This window comes from Octopus bimaculoides, chromosome 4, assembly GCF_046866305.1.
Source record: "Octopus bimaculoides isolate indiv1 chromosome 4, ASM4686630v1, whole genome shotgun sequence".
Lineage (NCBI taxonomy): Eukaryota > Metazoa > Mollusca > Cephalopoda > Octopoda > Octopodidae > Octopus > Octopus bimaculoides.
In genome coordinates, this window is record NC_142931.1 from 1,672,500 (window position 1) to 1,691,702 (window position 19,203).

Below are 19,203 nucleotides of genomic sequence, written 5' to 3' on the forward strand. Positions count from 1 at the left end.
TCTCAAAACTATGAGATAATGCAGGATTAATTCAAAACAATTCATCTCTGTCCCTTTATACCTTTAATCTCTCAACTGGCACAAAGTCACCTCTCTCAATACCACTCCCCACTCTCAGTTGAAGGGGATTTGTTCCTTTTTCTTTTTTTGTATTACAAGGGACTTGCCGCTGTGGGGTCACTCGGTGTCCCCACTAGAGCTGGTGACAAGAAAAAAAGCAGCCAGTGCATGCTGAAAAGGGATTTGTTTCAGGAAGGACAACCAGCCATAGAAACCATGCCAAAGCAGACATTGGAGCTTGATGCAATTCTAAATATATTCAAGACTTTTCTCAGGTTTAAAACGTGACGTTTTTGTTATCTCCATTCCAATGATGGAGCTTTATATCTTTGTTAGAAACCAGTTCCTTTCTCAAGGGAAGAATTAAGAAAATTAAAAACAAAAGAGAACACACACACATTTATTTATAAATTCTTTATTGCATTTTAGGAGACCTGATTCCTCAACATAAGGCTTTATTTGCCAAGAATCCATCATTTTCTTCTGTAAGAATCCCACAAGTAAAAGAAAAGAAATCTATCCGAAAGCGCTTCTCAAAGTTTTCTTCTGATGCTGTACTCTTTATTGAGGTAAATATATTCAGTTTCTTGAATTTTTGGAGAAAAATCTTCACATGGAATTAATCATTAGTGTTTAGGTTACAAAGTGTTATCCCTGTCCTTTATAGCGGCACTATAAAGTCAGTGGTGTGACAGTCATGTGACAGTCATGGTCAGTAGTAGGAGAGTCGTTGTACGAGTTCTCAGTTGAAATCAGTGTCAGCTACGTGATATATACAAGTTCAAGTCAACATCAAGGTAGACGTTTCAAAGTCATTGTCTTGTGGAGCTATCAGTGATAGCAGGATAGATGAGTCAAAGATAATAAGATGCGGAATACTGATGCAACATAGTAAGGGTGTGACAAGAACATAACAGTGCCTATAACAAGGTGACAAAGGGAACAGAGGATACCACACACATAGTAACGCTTTGTAACACACACACACACACGGTCACACACACACATGGTCACACACAGTTATATATTTTCTGCATTGTTACCACCTCTTGTCTCCATATTTCATCTTTTACAACTCACCCGGTACTGGCAGCAATAGTAACAACTACAATAAAAATCAAAACTTAATGAGATATCAACCGAAGGCCCTTTTCGTTTTAATATATCTCTTAGTACCAAAACAGCTTTTTAGTCTGTTTTTTTTCCAGTTGGTTAAAGAAGAAACGCTCATAACCATTTTCAGATCCTCCAAGACTGGTTGGAGGTTATCTTCAGACCTGAGGCCTGACCAAAATACTTGCAACAGAGTGAACACTGTCTTAAACACTTGTGGACCAGGTGTTGGTTAGAAAGCAGGCAACAAGTTGCACAAAAATTTGCAATAAATCTCTGAATTGTTCTTACCTTGGTAACTAATTTTAGGTTGTTGGTTACTAGGAGATTTCAATGTCCAATCTAAGAAAATGGTACAGAACCAATTATGGTGTAAGATGGTACCATCCAGAAGACATGAGTGAGAGAGAGCCATTGTTGAACCAGTCACACATCATTTTACTATTTGTATTTTGTTTTAAATAATCTAAACAATGTCTAAATGAATGCAGAGTCAACATTTTAAAGTGAAATCTTTTATTGTATTAATTTCAGGAATGTTTAAACTTGGACCCTAACTACAGACCAACGTGTACACAATTACTTAAAAAAGGGTTTTTTCAAAAAGACAGTTTTTGTTCAAAATTCCCTCAAGAAATTCGAGCGAAAATACATCGTGAAAAACATAGCAAATATTTACAGAAAGTTCATCATAAGTCAAGCGATATTGTGAAATATGAAGAGAAAAAGAATAAACAGAAAGAGAAAGAAGCAGGAAAGGTGAATCAGTTAAGGAAATATTGTAGTTGATAAGGAGTGGTTGGCATTAGGAAGGGCATCCAGCTGTAGAAACATTGCCTGATCAGACTGGAGCCTGGTGCAGCCACTGGCTTTCTAGACTTCAGTCAAACCGTCCAACCTATGCCAGCATGGAAAACAGACGTTAAACGATGATGATGATGAAGGTAGAATGATGGAATATAACATACTTTGGGTGACATGACAGAAAACCAGAATGCATACATCGCAAGCTTTGACTGATATGTGTTTGTGTATGAGTGTGTGTGTGTACATATGTGTGCGTTGGCACGAGTGAGGAGTTTTTTATATGGACTATATGTGTGTATGAGATGGAGTGTAAGTTATGTATGTGGAAGTGTGTGGGAGATAAATGGAGAGAGAAAAGTGGGGAACAGCAGAGGAAAGGAGAATGAGTGGGAAAAGAGAAATGGAAACCTGTTACAAGAAGGAGGTGGAATGTTAAGTCCAAATGGTATTTGAGTTTTTAGTGTGAAGATGTGTTGTTGCTCCTGGTGATGTCTGGTGGTGGTGGTAGTGATTTCATGGGGTAAGTCCAAGCTGAAGACAGTGAGGTGTTCGATGGAGTAGTTGGTCAAGCAGAAGTGAAGAGTGACAGGGATATTTTTTGGTGGCAGATATTTCTTAATCGTTCTGTAAATCTGTTGGGTTTATGGCGGCGAGACTAACCAATGTATATGATCCACAAAGGATACATTTGAGGCAACAGGTGATGTTAGAAGAGACACAGGAGAAAGAGTGATGGATGTGAATAGTGCGATGGTTGGTTCCAGTGAGGAAGATGGTGTTGGGTGATGAACGGACAGGTGTGGCACCAGGGTCTGGAACAAGGGAAGGAACCAGGATGGGTAGAAGTGGGAGAGAGAGAGCTATGGACCAATAGGTTGCATAGATTTTGGAGAGGTAAGTTGGGAATTACAGGGAGGGTTGTAGGATTGACTAGGAGAAGTTAGAAAACCCATAGGATTTTCAAACGAAGAGGTGGAAAAGGAGGGGAAATTGGGAGATGGGTGCGGGCAAGGAGACAGGGCTGAGGTGCAATCAACTTGGCAAACAAGGGTGGCAAGGGCATAATCCATATATTATGGTTTCACTTAGACATAGTGATACTAATAAACAGCAGTTGAAATTTAATGTACAAATGCTTTAGAGTAAAAGTCTCAGGAAAGTAGACAGCATAATGTTCTTCCCCACTCTAGGCACAAGGCCTGGAATTTTGTGGAAAGCAAATGTTAAACAATGACGACGATGATGATGATGATATGTGTGTGTGTGTTTATGTAAATATGTGTGTGTATGTACACTAACACACACGCACACATACACATTGTACTTTACATGTCATAATAGAATACTGGAATACCATCATCATCATCATTTAACATCCATTGTGTTCCAGTATGGCCATGTATTCTGCTCTGACCAATGATATTGCAGAAGCACAGCTGAAACCTTCCATGCACTTCCTAAGTTCCAAGGGTTATCCACCTGCAAGCCAAGCCATTATTTGGGAATGGACCCATGGAAGGGTGAACTGTGGATCTCTTTTCAAAACCCTGGGAGACAGTGATGATTCAACAACAAGGGATTAAGCTCAGGAGACTGAGGATGGGATGGGATATGCGGCTCCTCTCACATCGTGTCCAACAGTTGCAGTCAGTAGATGATGACGATGATGATGATGATGGTAAAACATTCATCATCATCATCATCACCATCATTATTTTACGTCTGTTCTCAGAACAGAAAAATTAATGAAGGCTGCTGTAAACTAGGATTTGAACCTAGGTCATCGTTTCCACAGTATGGGATCATAACCATTAAAATATCACAGCTGTTGTCCCTTGAGGGGTAGGCTAGTTATACAATCAATGTAAATGGTTTTAGAAAATTGTTGTTTTTGAGTAAAAGGAGCCTGATTTTGTGATTGGTGGATATTTATAGTTGATCTTTTATGAATTTTTTAAGGAAAATAACGGAAGAATTAACAAGAAACCAACTGAAGTATCAAAATGGTTCAGCATATTTCCTCATGTGGAACAAGAAAAAAAGTTGACACATTTATGGAATGAAGACAATGCCATCTTTAGACCTGACCACTGCACCATATCTGATGCCATGCCGCCAATCAGCCATAAATATATTTCTAAACAAAACATACAAACAATGTAAGTTGATTTCCTTTGCAGAAAATAAATGAAACCATCATTGAGTTCCTTCTTGATAAGTTCACCATTTCAATATTGCAAGAGCAACAGGTATCCTTTCACTTTGATCTTTTACTTGTTCGACTGTGGCCATGCTGGAGTGCTGTGTTGAGGGCAGTGTTGAGTGCAGTGTTGAGCATAGTGTTGAATGCAGTGTTGAGGGCAGTGTTGAGTGCAGTGTTGAGTGCGGTGTTGAGTGCAGTGTTAAGTGCAGTGTGCTACTCAAGGCACATTGTAATTGTCCTGTTAATCACCCCCACCCCCACCATCATCACTGTTGCAACTGCCGCCACAGAAATTGTCCTTTGTTTGTTTTTATATTGTTTACCCTCTAATACCTACCTTTCTTCTTTCCTTCCTCCTTTCCTTTATTCACTCAATATTGACCTTTCAATGTATTTCCAGACCAATGGAAAATCGCCAATCAGATGGTAAAAGTTCTTCCAGCCAAAGCCAGCAACGTTTTCAATTCCTGCAGCACCATTTCTCCAGTTTTTATGCAAGAAGTGGTCAGAGCAAAATACAAGATAGACTCAGCCATTTTGAAAAAAAGAAAATCAAGCTGAATGAACCTGAAAAAAGAAACATATTAATTTTACCTAAAATGGAGAGTAAGTGAATAGGTGAAGGTTTCAAATCTTCCTAACACCATTTAGTCATTTTATTTCCCATTGTGTTTAACATTTATGTTAAGAGAAACAAGTATGTAATAGATTGATAATTACTTATGCACAGGTCAATATATTGGTAACTAATGTACTGATCATTATATCAGTAATTAGCAATGTATGGCTCAATATATCGGTAATTAACTATGTATAGACCAGAGGTTACTGCTGCTGTTGTAGTTCAGCTCAAAGTCAGCTTTGATTGAGAAGACTTAATATGAAAGATTCAGTTATGAAGATCTTGTTTTTTTTTGCTCAGTAATTTTATAATACTGTATCCCAAGCTACATAATCAAATGAACCTATATTTAAGACAGGATTCTACACCCAAATCTCTTTTTCTATTGTCTAATTATTATATCCTATAGTTGATAACCCTAAGGTGTGCAGTTCTACCTAAGGTATTGAAACTGCTATCAACTTTAATGATACAGCTGATGAGGGTTTAAGTTTTGTTTATTTTCTTCATTTGTAACATTTGCTTGTTCTGTTGTTATAGTTTATGCCACTTCTTATATATATGTCATGTTTCTTGTTAGTTTTCTTTTTCTTGAATGGTCGATTGAATAAAACCTTAGATTTGGGTATAGAATCCTGTCTTGAATATAGACACATTAGATTATGTAGCTCGGGATACAGTATTATAAAAAGGCACATTTCTGTGTCTAAGTCAATAGTAATTGAAACAAAAGGAAAAATAATGTAGGTCTACTTTCAATGAAAACATGTTTAGCCAAGGAGAGTTGTAACCTTCAATGGAAGCATCGTTTGTGACAGGAAGGGCATCAAAATATAGAAAATTTACCTCAATGAATTCCATCTGACTCATGCAAGCATTGCAAAGTGAATGCTAAGGCAATGATGATGATGGTGATGATGGGTCAAACAAAAGGTTACATTTAATCATCTACTGTCTTTGTATTATTTTTGAAACAGAAATTCTTTTACAGAATTTAGTTTGTTTCTAAGTTCAAAATCTAATAGAATTATTTTTGCCTTTCAATTCTCTGTTGTCAATAACACAAGTATCAGTAATATACTGGTGTTAACTCATCAAACTATACTCCTTTCTTAATAAAAATTGAGCTTCTGCAATTAACCTTTCCATAATTAGTTTCATCTTAAATGTTGAGTTCAGATCCAACCAGTGTTGACTTGCCATTTATCCTTCTGGAGTTAATCTATGGTCAATTCCACCAGCTAAACTCTTTCCTTACAAGTTTGGCAACTTGTGTTCATGTGAAATCATTTTTATTTTTCAGGTTATGAACAGCCCCACAGATAAATGTACCATCGGATCATATATGGGACGAAAAGGAAAAAAAAAACTGTTTTAGGTCTTTGAGCTGGTCTTCCAAAGGATAAAAAGAAATTTCTAATTTCGCATTTACTGAGAAATTCATTTTGTTTGTCAAAATGGTAAATCAGAACCTTAATTTTGGTTAAATTGTTAAAGATACAGAGTTTATTTCATCACCTATTCATCTTCAGAAAAGGCAGGAATGACAGAACATTCAAGATTCTGTTGGAGATTCTTCAACCAATATCCCTTTCTTCATTTCTCTCTATTGAAAAGGCAAGTCATCTCTACAGATTTCACAGAACTAATCAAGTTTCCATGAAACAGTTTAAAATCTGCAACATAAGGAAACTGTGTTGTTGGCAAGAATTTGTCCAAAAGGGAGTTTCTTAATGATTCATTGCTCAAAGCAAATTAACTTGCCAATTTCCTTTCATGAGTGTCCAAGAAAGATCATTAGAATCTTTTTTGACACGAGAATTGCACCTGCGTGAATCAGTAAGCTTCCAGAAGACTGACCAAAAGGTCATCAATTTGTTTTCTGTTGTCATGTAATATGCTTCTGGCAAAGAGATTCCAGTCTTAATGGCTTTGGTTCAGTATAAATGATACTGCGGTAAGGTGAAGTGAATTACTCTAAACAACAAAAGTATAATAAATTTTATTTGATTCCTATACTGAACTGAAATCCTTGTCATTATTATAAAGGAACTCTGTGTGGAACTATATGTACAACACATACAAGTAAATGTGTGCTTTTACACATACAAATGTACAATATGTGTGTGTGTGTATATACATGTCTCCTTATCTTGACATCGTTTGATATTTATGAAGAGGTATCACTGTCATACAAGTGGTGTCTTCGTGGAATAAGTGATCTCTTATTTGAAAAACAGGTGAATGGTGTGCCAGGAATGATATGCAGCTGTAAAATAATGTCTCAAATAACATATTCCTACAACCCATGCAAGCATGGAGAAATGGATGTAAAACAAATAAACGAACATGTATAAGCTGTTACTTTGCTATTTTGTTTTAACCTCTTTCTCTGCAAACTAGTTAGATGGTAACCTTGTTCTAGCCTCAACAGAATTGTTTTTACAAGTTTTAATACACATACAAATTCTGTGATTTTCTTTTTGCTGAAATTCAAACATGACAATATCTATTTCTATGTACATTTCTACAATATAAATTGTAACTTCACCCACCTTGATTGTTGAACATTAATATCTAAAAGTTGCCATTTTTGATTTCTGTCCTATTTTAGAATGCATTCACATTCTAAAATAGTGCTGTGTAATTATTATTATATTATTTTACACTCCAGATCTGATGCCATCTCCATTTTTGTTGGTATTTAAGAAATAAATGAGCCAGTATAATTAATTATTGTTGTTATATCTATGAATACCTTTCAAGTTTCCTACTTTGGTGATCACTGATGTTGAAACAAGCTGACAATTCGTGACCTGAAAACTTCTGAACAAACATTTTTGTAATGAAAAACGTTTTGTGACTACAACAGCTCAGAACATATTTTATTTGTTTTATTTGTTTGATCGAGGAACAGTTTCCAAACACTTTCACACTTTGTACTCTGTCAGCCGCAAACTATTTTTGTTTTGGTTGTCAAATCAGCCAAACTGTTTTTAACAATTTGGAACCATGTTTCATCTTGTTATTATTGCACAAGGTAACAGTAGCCAACCAACATGAAATATCATCTGGTCAAGTGGAACATTGACCAAATAATGGCACAAAAATAGCATAATTTATAAAAATATGTAAATTGTGGAATCAATACTTTTAAGAATCCTAAAAACCCCCCAAAAAACCAAGATTAAAAGAATTATGGCAGTAATTCCTGGTTTACGTACGCAGATTGGAAAAATCTATGCAATAATATAACAATCAATGGAACAGTTTAAAATTTCTTTTCAGTCAAAATTTATCATTTCAACATTTTAAACTCTTTTAAACACACAATTCCATTATCTAGCATCCAGTAACATGTATTTTCCTTCTCAGCAACACAAAAATATATTTCCAGTCTCTCATACAGCAACACATATTTACCAAGTCTACCATGTAGTGGCATATATTTTACAAGAAAACACACCAGTAACATGTCTACCATGTAGTAGACAGGAATTTTCCTAGTCTAGCACCCAGCAAAATGTATTGCATTTTCCTACTCAACCACACATTAACACATCTTTCACTAGTCTTATTAGCTGGTAATATTTATTTTCCTAGTCTACCATCCACCAAAACCTTTTCTATTTTCTACCTCCCAGAAACAAATATTTTTCCAGTCCCCTGCCCAGCATTTGCCCCTCAACAGCTTTTGCACTTTATTAACCTACCTCCAACTAACATGTATTTTCTTATTCTACCACCTGGTAATATTTATTTTCATAGTCACCTAATCAGAATCCCTGTGTTTTCCTAGTTCTCTACCCAGAAGAATCCATTTTCTTCCTCTCACGGACCTAGTACATTCTGTGAAGAGGTAGGCAAATGATTGTCTGTAGGGGTAGAAGCTATTTTAGTCTTTCCAAAAAGATAACAACCTCTCCAGTACTGGCGCTACGGGAGAATGAACTCATTGCACATGCTAATGTGGTTGGTGATAGGAAGGACAGCCAGCTATGGGAAACAGGTCAACATTTAAGTGGAATGTGGTCCTTTGTCTCATCCAAGAGGGAAAGAACTCCAAATAAAAACTGTCTCCGATTAAGGTGACCAATTTGATTGATATCAACTTGGCAAACAGACTGTAAAATGAAGATAATGAAATGGAAAGAAGGTGATTCTCTCAATTCTAAAATTCATGCAACTTACCATAAACTGGTGCCATATTAATTAAACAAAACATTAAGGAAAAAAACCACAAACAAAAGAATGAAGTCAAAGACAAAGCATGATTAAATAACAATTTATTATTTAAGGCATTAGGAAATTTAGGGGGAAAGGAGAGAAATTAGAAGACTGGTGGGGTTAGTAGGAACTCCAAGAACAACAACAAAGGATTAAGTCTTCCTATTACTTGCATAGGCGTAAAAAACCTTAGCAGCAGACAGAAGAAAGTGAGGAGTTGAAATGAGTGTCTCTTTCTCAGAATAATTTATGAAGTGAAACATTTCCAACTGAGAATTGAAACAAAAATGCAGACTTTAGAAATTGCTGAAAACTTTAGTCAATATTATTGTTGTACACACACACACACACACGTAAAGGAAGTCATGTTTAGGTCTGGTTTTAGTCAACAGTTTCATACAAACATTACTATTATTATTATTATTGTTGATTAAGGCAGAACCATTAGCACACTGATCAAAGTGCTTTATGGTCTGAGTTCAAATTCTGTCGAGGTTGACTTAGTGTTTCATCCTTTTGAGGTCAATAAAATCAGTACCAGTTGTGCAATGGGGTTTAGCTACTTGCCCCAAAATTGCTGGCCTTGTACCAAAATGAGAAAGTCTTACAACCATTAATAGGGTAGCAAGATGGCAGAATCATTAGTGTCAGAAAAATGCTTATTCGTTCTTCTGAGTTCAAATCCCAGAAGAATGAAAGGTGAAGTTGACGTTGGTGGGATTTGAACTCGGTATGCAAACAGCTGTAACTGGTTGCTGCTGTGCATTCTGTCCAATGCTCAAATGATTCCTCTAAATTGCTGCCTTATGCAAGTTCATATAATAATAATAAAAATGTTATAATCCACAACAATGGCCATTTTCTTTCTTTCAGTACAAACTTTAAGTCCAGAGTACTTTATATTGTAGGGGGGGGGGAGAGAAAGAGAGAGAGATTGAGAGATTTAGTAGCAATTATGCTAAACGTATGAGTGTACAATACAAAGATTGTTTCATATTTCTTAGGATAAAAGTGTTTAAAGGAAATCTATCCCAATTTCATGTGTGTGTAACTGTAGACACTAACACCTGCCCAATACTCTCAAACCAGTTGGAATATGTGTGTACATGTGTGGTATGGATGTGTGAGAGGAAGGAGAGTCCCTTTGGTAAGGGATGTGCCGATTCCTTTACAGGACAACTCACATGCCACTAGTTCTCAGCATCGTGTACATACCTTCCACCTTTTGCTCCACAAACTGTCTCTATGTCACAGTGTGCCACCTCCGGAGCAAATAGTGTGGGCAGTGAAATTCTTTAAGGGGTTCTCTCTCTGTATATGAAGACTGGATTTCTACCACCACATCACAGCAGGACACATGTACCTCAGAACATGGTGGCACATACTGATGCATATCCAGTATATCTCCGCTCATACTGGTCTGGCTTCTCATAGGTCCAGAGAGAGAGAGAAAGAGAGAGAGGCCAGTTATCTGGTGCAGTCATTCCTATCCAAGTCCAGACTCTGACTTTTTAGAATCACAAATAAACGGCAAACATTTTGTTGCAGCAGTCAATATATTACATAATATTGCAGTTCAGTAGTTTTGTAGCTCATGATGAAACATGGAAGGGGTAATAGAGGTGAGATTAGTTGATACTCGTAGCTATGTGCTGTTTCTGAAGCTCTTTAATGCAGTGGTACCTAAGATGTAGAATTTTGGTCATTTTCAAAAATGATGGATGAACAAGAATGATGAGAATGTTCATGTGTAAAAACGTATGTGTATATGTCTGTTCGTGTTATGTATATGTACTACAGTCACTTAAATCCATGTTTATCAGACTGCAACTTGCATTATTTTATGCCTTTCTGGGAATCAATATTTATGAACCAGGTGTAGGTTTAAAGTGAATTCCTTCCTTGAAACACAAGTTTACAATCACCATGCAAGTATGATCGACAGTTGCAGTAGTGTGAAAATCAAGTCATGATAAAAGAAATTCAGTTTAAATCAACCACATACTCTTCAACATGTATTGAGTTCTCTCTTCATTCATTCAACAAAAGTCAACATTTCAATATATTACACACACACACATACATAAATATATCATTCTTGTTTAATGTCTGTTTTCCATGAAGGCATGGGTTGGACACATAAATAAATGAAATTTACATATAATAGACTCTACTCATTTCACAAACAAGTGTTCAGCGCTTCCATGTTTCTGCATGTAGAACCATAAACTATATAAAGTATACCATTGAAAATGTAATTCAGGAAGAACCAAGGTAATTTATGAATTGTTAATACAAAGAAAAAAAAAATGTTAAAAATAAATAGCCATTTTGGAACCAATTAATCTTATATTTTACAAAGAATAACTGCATGGAAAGCCAACAAAAATTCAATTTTCGTAGCCACCTTTTGCCAGTTCAGGAGTTTGGAAGGTGGAATTGTCATTATTTGGTAATATATATAAAAAGCAGTTAACACATTGAAAATAAAAGATTCATTTCTAAAACTTTATGGATTTTTTTTTGGGCTACAAATCTGGCAAGTAAAAGGCCTTGGGTGTTGTGGGGAGAAGGAAACAAGAAATTTCTAGAAAATATGAGAAAGAGTTGAGGTTAGAATCTGATAGAAGAGGTGGGACTTAAAGATGAAGTTAATCACTTTACGAGTGTGTGTGTGTGTGTGTGTGTGTGTGTGTGTGTGTGTGTGTGTGTGTATATATATATATATATATACTTATACACAGACATATACGTATATGTTTTATATATTTATATGTATACATACACATACATATAAATGTTTTATATATATATATATACATACACACACGTGTATAAATTCCTTATATATATATATATAAACATTTGGAATATATATACATGGTAGTATTCGTTGGCTATTGATTAGAAGATTTCTAGTTAAAATCCTAAATTCCCTTTGTAAATAAATAAAAAAAAAAGGGACCATTTAATATAATACAACTATGATGCTATCCAAACAGTTGGGCTTACAGAAAGTAAACATTTGTTGAATTACTGCTTGAAGCCCCCTTAGATCATCATCAAGGTTAGAGTCAAATGGGCAAAATATTTATATAAGAGACAGGATGAAGGAATATATTTGGTCAGATAGGTCCAGCATAGCTCTTTTTATTACACTAGTGACCCATAATTGGGGAATGCAAGGATTAAAAACACTTTTTAAATTATTTGTAAACTTATTTAGTTAATTACATTTATTCTCATTTAAACACCAGAAACAGCTTGAGGTCCAATGGTTAGATAAGATATTGAACTCTCAATTCATGCATTCTGAGCTTATATCTAGTGTTCATATTTCGTTGCATTTATTTTTACGTCTCTCAGTTCTTCATAAACCAATGTTTAAGACTTCCAACACAAGGTCTTCAAGGTCTTCTGAGTGATTATATTTGTCAACAAGATTCTTGCTTAACCCTTTCATTACCAAACCGGCTGAAACTGGCTCTGAAACTTATGAAATGTCCTGTTTTCATAAGTTTTGAATTAAAATCTTCCCCCAAACCTTAGTCACAATTTATGGTCCTAACACTAGCTGAATGATAACTAAGTTATTTTACTAAACTCTTTGTTACATTTAAAATAATTGAAAGAAACACAGAGCATCTCAAAAGAAATATGGTAACGAAAGGGTTAAAATCATTGACAAGTTCAACCCTAAAACCACCAGTTCCATAAATATTGTTAAAATGTTGCAAAGAAATTGACTTCTGTCAAGTGAATGGCAACAATTTCTGTATAACAATGTGTTATAAAATACAGAAAGGTTGTGTTGTTGTTAGTGGAGAAGCAGAGAGTAATGTTACCATAATAGGTTCTACCTAAAGACCCCTAAATTTTAAGAAAGGATTTCTTGTTCTGGTTTGCTTATAGATATTTTATTATAAACATTGAGGATTTTTCTTACTTCCCAAGTTTGTAATACAAATAAATATCTGTCATATCACCAATCGAAGTCAAATGAATATTACTGAGATAAAAATAACATTGAAAATATATCAATATATAAAATTGCATTAATTTTTCAATTTTAGAGAGTAAAAAGAAAACAAAAATCAATAGTTTTTTCAACAATTCTGGACCATCTTGGATATTTTTGTAATATCTGAAAACAGCCTGTACCATTAATAAATTAATGTTTGCTTTTTTTATTTATTTATTTTTTTGTCTTGTGGTTTTATGAACCTGAAATTCTTTTAAAATCATTTAAACTATTTCTCCTATTACGACATTATTGTAGTGTGGGGATGGAAGTGGGGAGGGATATCTGTTCAATTAATGTAACAGTAACAATTAATTAACAACCAATAATTTTAAACTGATAAAATAATCATTCTGAAAAAAAAAAAAATCTCTTTGGTTTTTTTTTTTTTAATAAATATATGCAAAAATATATATTTATTGCTATTAAATAAAAAGTTGTTAGTTTATCTTCTAATAATAATAATTATTATTATTTTGGTGTGCCACCAGTACAATGTACAAATACTGAATTTTATAAAATACTGTTCTGAGTTTTTAGAATTGATCCATTTTAACGATATGTAAGTGTAATTAAAAAGACATAATTAATAGAAATTTACTGAGATATTTCCTTTGTAAAACTTGTAAATATTGAGTTTGTAGATTCCCTGAGGTATAATTCTTATCACTAACATTGCCTGTCAAAATGTACCCTGACGTTTATATTTCTTATCTCTACAGCTTGTCCAGAAAAATCATATATGGTACCTTGTGGTCTTATCCCTACAGATTCCTAGTAAAAAACATAGTGCCCTGAGGTGTAATCCCTATCGATTGCCCATAAAACAATATAACGAATGTAACACAGTTTCTTAGTATTTAGTGTAGAGATTGTGCCAATGCAAGAGATCAATATTTAACAATTTCTTATAATTAGGCAATAATTTTCCATTTCCATGGCTGCATTAGTCACTGAAAAACTGAATTGATGACATTGAAGTGTTTCAATGTATCTGGGTAGGGAGGAGAGGAATAAGTAAAATAATGAGCTTACACTCACACACCCACATATATATATATATATAAATTCTTCCAGTCATGTGGTATTGTACTAAAATATGGAGCATCTTTAAAAACTACAAATATCTTTAAGATAATGACTTTGATTTTGTAGGTTTTATGAGATGAACATTTATAAAAAAAACATGTTGGGGGTTTTGAAGACAAGCATCATCATCATCATGATAAAACTAAACCACAACAGAAGCGAGGTCACCAAATGCAAGAAATGGTTAAACACAACAAATGGATCAGAAAATGGGGAAGAGGATTGGGAAAAAAAAAAAAAATTTTGAACATATTAATGAAGAGATGTGAAACAAGAGAAAGAAGAGAACATTGAGACCAGTAAAATTTGGTCATAAAACTAAAGAGATAACTACAATTAAATCTCATAATTAAATATAGTTTTCTACTTCTAAAAGAATTTTATCAAAATTTATATTACATTAGGATCACAATTAATATTAGTTTCTCACAAATATTAAACATATTAGAATTTTAACCACCATTGTTAGTTAGCGCTCACAACAGGGTTTCTTTTAAAAGTCTTTAATTGTAACATATAAAACATGGTATCAGAAAATATCATTTAATAAAAAGACTATAATTATGATTATTAATATTAAAAGCTAAAGTTAATAACAACGATATACAAATTAGGAATTTCTGAGATGTACACAGTTTAGTTACCTTTTAAAAATATTTTGATCATACCTTTGAGTTAAATCTAGTTTGTAACATTTGGAAACAAGAACATACACACATATACAAAAAGATTTTTACATAAATTTCTTTTTAAAAAATTAATAAATATTAAAATTTTTGTTATATTTTTCTCATGAATTAAAAGTAAATGAGAATTAAATCTTAATTTTAAAACAGAATTCCTATGAAATATTCAGCAGAAGATAAAGTTTGAGTAATGGACCCATTATTAGTAGAGACTATTCAAAAAACATCAAGAAATTATTCCATTTAGTGACAAATTTGGAGTTTCAATAAATTTCATGTGGATTTTTTCCTTTTTTTTTTTTTTTTAAACATTTATTTTCAGCAGTCTTGTGTTGTGCCACAAATCAAGGAATACAACCTAGATTACCTTTGTCAACCTAGTTGAAAAATACACTTTCTCATTTCAAGATGAGTGAGGTGGGGGCATTCAACGGTCAAAATACTTCAACATTTCATTGAATTATCCAAGATTTCAGAACCATCTAATCCATGCTGACATGGAAAATGAATGTTTAAAAAAAAAAAAAAAATTACAAACCAAAAGGAGATGATAAAAGATAACATTCTTGCTTTGAAGAAGACAACTGAACATTTTTCATTTGATTTTTCTTTCTGAGAACTTGTTCTCTAGAAACTCTATGAAGAAAGTAACAAACCCATAATTGACAAGTTTGTGTGTCTGGAGAAAAGGAGAGTATATATCTCTTTAAACACACACACACACACACGTGTGAGTGTGTGTGTATATATATATATATATATATATATATATATACGTTTAATAAGCTTACAGTACACAGTCTTCCATACCAATTATTAGAATATAACAAATGGAAAATTGAAATCAAACTGCAAAAAAAAAACCCTCTTTTAAGCAGTTATAAACAACTTGGACTATTTGTAAAGAATAAAACAGATTTTCTCAAGTTTATTTCATTTTTGTTTAATGAGAAGTGGTGGTGGTGGTGGTGGTGCAGGATTCAGTAGGGAGGGGGGTAAAGGTAGGGCAGGGAAGAAATTGGCAAACCAATAAAGCTGCTAGAGGAATTAGCAGGAATTTTTAAAAAATGTTTCATAGGTCAACAGATATAATACCAAAACCAGGAAACAATGTTGACAAAGGCATCAGCTTCTGCGTCGACTTTGTTCAGTGGGTGACTATTTTCCGCATAAGACATAAACCTGATGTAGAGATGGAAATATCGAAATATCAATTAAACAGAAATATTGAATGACGAGTGAATTAATTAAAATACTTCAGAAATACTGATTTCTAGCATAGTTACAAAGCTACATATTTGGGGAAAGAGTAAAGTGAATGGTAAAGACCCCAGTAAAATGGAAGGTAAAATTCACCCTGGCAAAATTTGAACTTTGAATTAAATATTGAAAAGCACTTTGCCTACCACCCAAAGCATTTTACCATTCCACCATCCTCATAATAATAATATATCAATTGTTGTTGCTATTGTGGAAGGCAATATTTAGTGAGTGACACACAAACACCAATTAATTTGGGATCCTCTTCATGGTTGTTTGCCAACATACACAGATATTGTTTTGAACTGAGTGGGGGTGGTAGATTCCCTTGTTCGAAAATATAAGGACACAGATCATGTTGTATAGCCAGCTGGAGACGATGTCTCCTGGGGCTAAATTACAGCAACATTCGTCCTAAACCAGGACTGCCATATTATGTTGGCAAACAATCTTTACTCCAAAGTACTGTTGCTGAATATCTCTTGTAAGATTTAAAAATAGTAATTTTCCTCTTTATGGTTGTTAAATATATTAGATACACTTCTCTTAAATTATACCTTATCATCTTAGAAAAATAAGAACACACTGAAAAATGTAGTTCCAGATAGACTTATGTTTGAACAAAAGACAGGATGATCATGGCTGGGATGTCTTTAATTATAGATCTGCACCATCAGGGTTGAGCATCGTTTCATGACAGGCAACTTTTGCAGGAAATACTTTTGCCACCAAGGATAATATCAGAAAATGTAGCAGACATACAACAATTATAATTTAACTTGTATCAAATTTCGTACAGGATGAGGAAATGAATGCTAATAACCAACCTGACAGGGATTTTACGAGCTTTCAATGCCTTGTAGTATTCAAGAGCACATTTTGGTGGGACTCTAAGATCAGCAGTGCCAACCATGAACATTGTTGGTGTAATAACCTGCAAAAAAAAAATTCAAGTAAAATATCAACAAAAAACAAAAAACGAATATCTAAAGAAAACATTACATAAACTGTAAGAAATGGAAGTGAGAATTTTGGTTGTGGAAATGGTTGTAGTGCAAGACAGGCAGGGTCGTGCTGTCTGGTTGAGAAGTTTACTTGTGTGTTTGGGGTTCACTTTCACTATGTAACACTAATTTTGTTCATAGGTTATTTGGTAACCCAGAGCTCTGGGTTACCAAATAACCCATGAACAAAATTTGGTAGACAGAAACTGCATGGAAGCCTGTTGGTAGTAACCTACATGGTTCTATGATACAAAACCTTCTGTTTTAAAGTGATCTAAATTAAAACTTTCCATCAACATTCCTTGTTAATTCAGGTTCTAAAACCAGTTTAATGATTACAAAAGTTATCTTACTAAATTCTTCATTATTTTCAAAATTCATTGAAACAAAAAGTGATGTATTTTAACAGAAATATGGTCACAAAAATTTTAATCTGCTGTTTGGTCTGTGGGTGCATTTAACAAAGACCATTCTGATTTGGGCCCAGGTTCTGGTCTGAGGCTCAATACAGAGATCCTAATACAAGGAGCCACAAACACTGTGTCCATCCTCCTTTGTGTTAATCATTAAAAATAAAGTATCATATGCAATAAGTTTTGTGCCATGAGGTTATGGTTGTGGTACCATATGTGAGACATGGGTACAGTTAGAGTACCCTTTGTGACATGTAGTTATATTACCCTACATGTTACACGGCATTAAGGATATTTAGTAGCCTCTAACTAAAACAACTAAATTATTAACTAGCTTTTAACAAATTAAAAAAAACAGGGTAACTTTTAATTTTTGTTTACTGCAAGGCAGTCCAGAAATGACAATCCTTACAATATTTTGAATAGAAACAATTATTTTGCCCATTTAATGAAATAAATATTACTGTATATTGAGTTTCTATAACATTTAGAAACTAAATGATGTAAGAAAGTAATTTTTCAGAAATGAATAGTCGTTGCCAGTGCCGCTGGACTGGCTCCCTTGCCAGTGGCACGTAATAGAACCCACTACACTCTCGGAGTGGTTGGCGTTAGGAAGGGCATCCAGCTGTAGAAACCTTGCCAGATCAGATTGGAGCCTGGTGCAGCCTTCTGGCTCTCCAGTCCTCAGTCAAACCGTCCAACCCATACCAGCATGGAAAGCGGACGTTAAACGATGATGATGATGATGATGAAGGTGGTGAATAGAAATCTTGTTCTGACCTGATCAACATAACGAGTTGGAGACATCTTCCAGAAAGTTTCTAAACTTTCCATGTCAGCAACTTTGCCATGTTTGAAATCCAGACCACATTCAACGAAAGCCCTGCAAAAATGAAACAAGAAAGAAACGAATAAGAAAGAAAACAACAAAGAAAAATAGCAATAAGAGTGAGTAGAGTTGTGGGGATTAACAGGGATGAGCATGGAGATTAACAAGGAAGGGTGAGGGATTAACACAGATGGGTATGGGGTTAACGGGGGTGGGAGTGGGATTAACAGAAATGGGTGTGGCATTAACAGGGATGGGTGGGTGTGGGATTAACAGAAATGAGTGTAGGGAGTAACAGAGATGGGTATGGGATTAATAGGAAAGGGTGAGGGATTAACAGAGGTGGGCATGAGATTAATGAGGATGGCTCTAGGACTAACTGGAATGTGTGTGGTATTAACAGAAATGCATGCAAGAGGGAAAGAGGCAGAAGCAGGAGAAATCAGGAATTGAACACTCGGAGAGCTGAGTGTCTGGCAAAACAGAGAGAAAGAGACAAAAGCAGGAAATGTCACGAATCAGATGTTCATGTGAATACAAATGGAATAAAACAAGTTTTGCATAAATCGGACCATGGGTTACCAAGATACATGGATTTTTCAGGGACCTTTATAAATAGCCAAACCGGTGTATAATGGGAGAAAGGCTTTGAAAATAAGGTAACATTGAAATGTGAATACACAAGGGATAACAGAAGTTTTACGTAAACTGGACCACGGATTCCAGAGACACGTGATCTTTTTCGGGTACCTTGAACTACAGGTGAGCCAACGGGTCATGGGTAGTCTAGTATATAGATGTATATATAATTTAATGTTAAATAGGTATCGTTACCATTAATAATAATGATAATAATAAAGTGGTTA

General features: G+C 34.5%; 2 protein-coding genes across 3 annotated transcripts in view; one reads left to right on the forward strand and one right to left on the reverse strand.

Annotated features, from left to right (window-relative positions):
- Positions 1–7,535, forward strand: part of LOC106869037 (cyclin-dependent kinase-like 4) — a 66,930-nt gene extending 59,395 nt beyond the window's left edge. Inside the window, exons 6-10 of one of the 2 annotated variants that reach the window (XM_089350149.1) lie at positions 490–629; positions 1,708–1,932; positions 3,940–4,139; positions 4,584–4,789; positions 6,109–7,535. In XM_089350149.1, the coding sequence (XP_089206275.1) occupies positions 490–629; positions 1,708–1,932; positions 3,940–4,139; positions 4,584–4,789; positions 6,109–6,131 (794 nt within the window). In that variant the 3' untranslated portion in view covers positions 6,132–7,535. The remainder of the gene's footprint in view (positions 1–489; positions 630–1,707; positions 1,933–3,939; positions 4,140–4,583; positions 4,790–6,108) is intronic. The other variant, XM_089350150.1, reaches the window with a different exon arrangement.
- Positions 7,536–15,725: 8,190 nt separating this feature from the next.
- Positions 15,726–19,203, reverse strand: part of LOC106869032 (acylamino-acid-releasing enzyme) — a 75,046-nt gene continuing 71,568 nt past the window's right edge. Inside the window, exons 21-23 of the mRNA XM_014914534.3 lie at positions 18,289–18,391; positions 16,916–17,022; positions 15,726–16,010 (exon numbers count right to left, since the gene is read on the reverse strand). Coding sequence (XP_014770020.1) covers positions 15,908–16,010; positions 16,916–17,022; positions 18,289–18,391 — 313 coding nt within the window. The 3' untranslated portion in view covers positions 15,726–15,907. The remainder of the gene's footprint in view (positions 16,011–16,915; positions 17,023–18,288; positions 18,392–19,203) is intronic.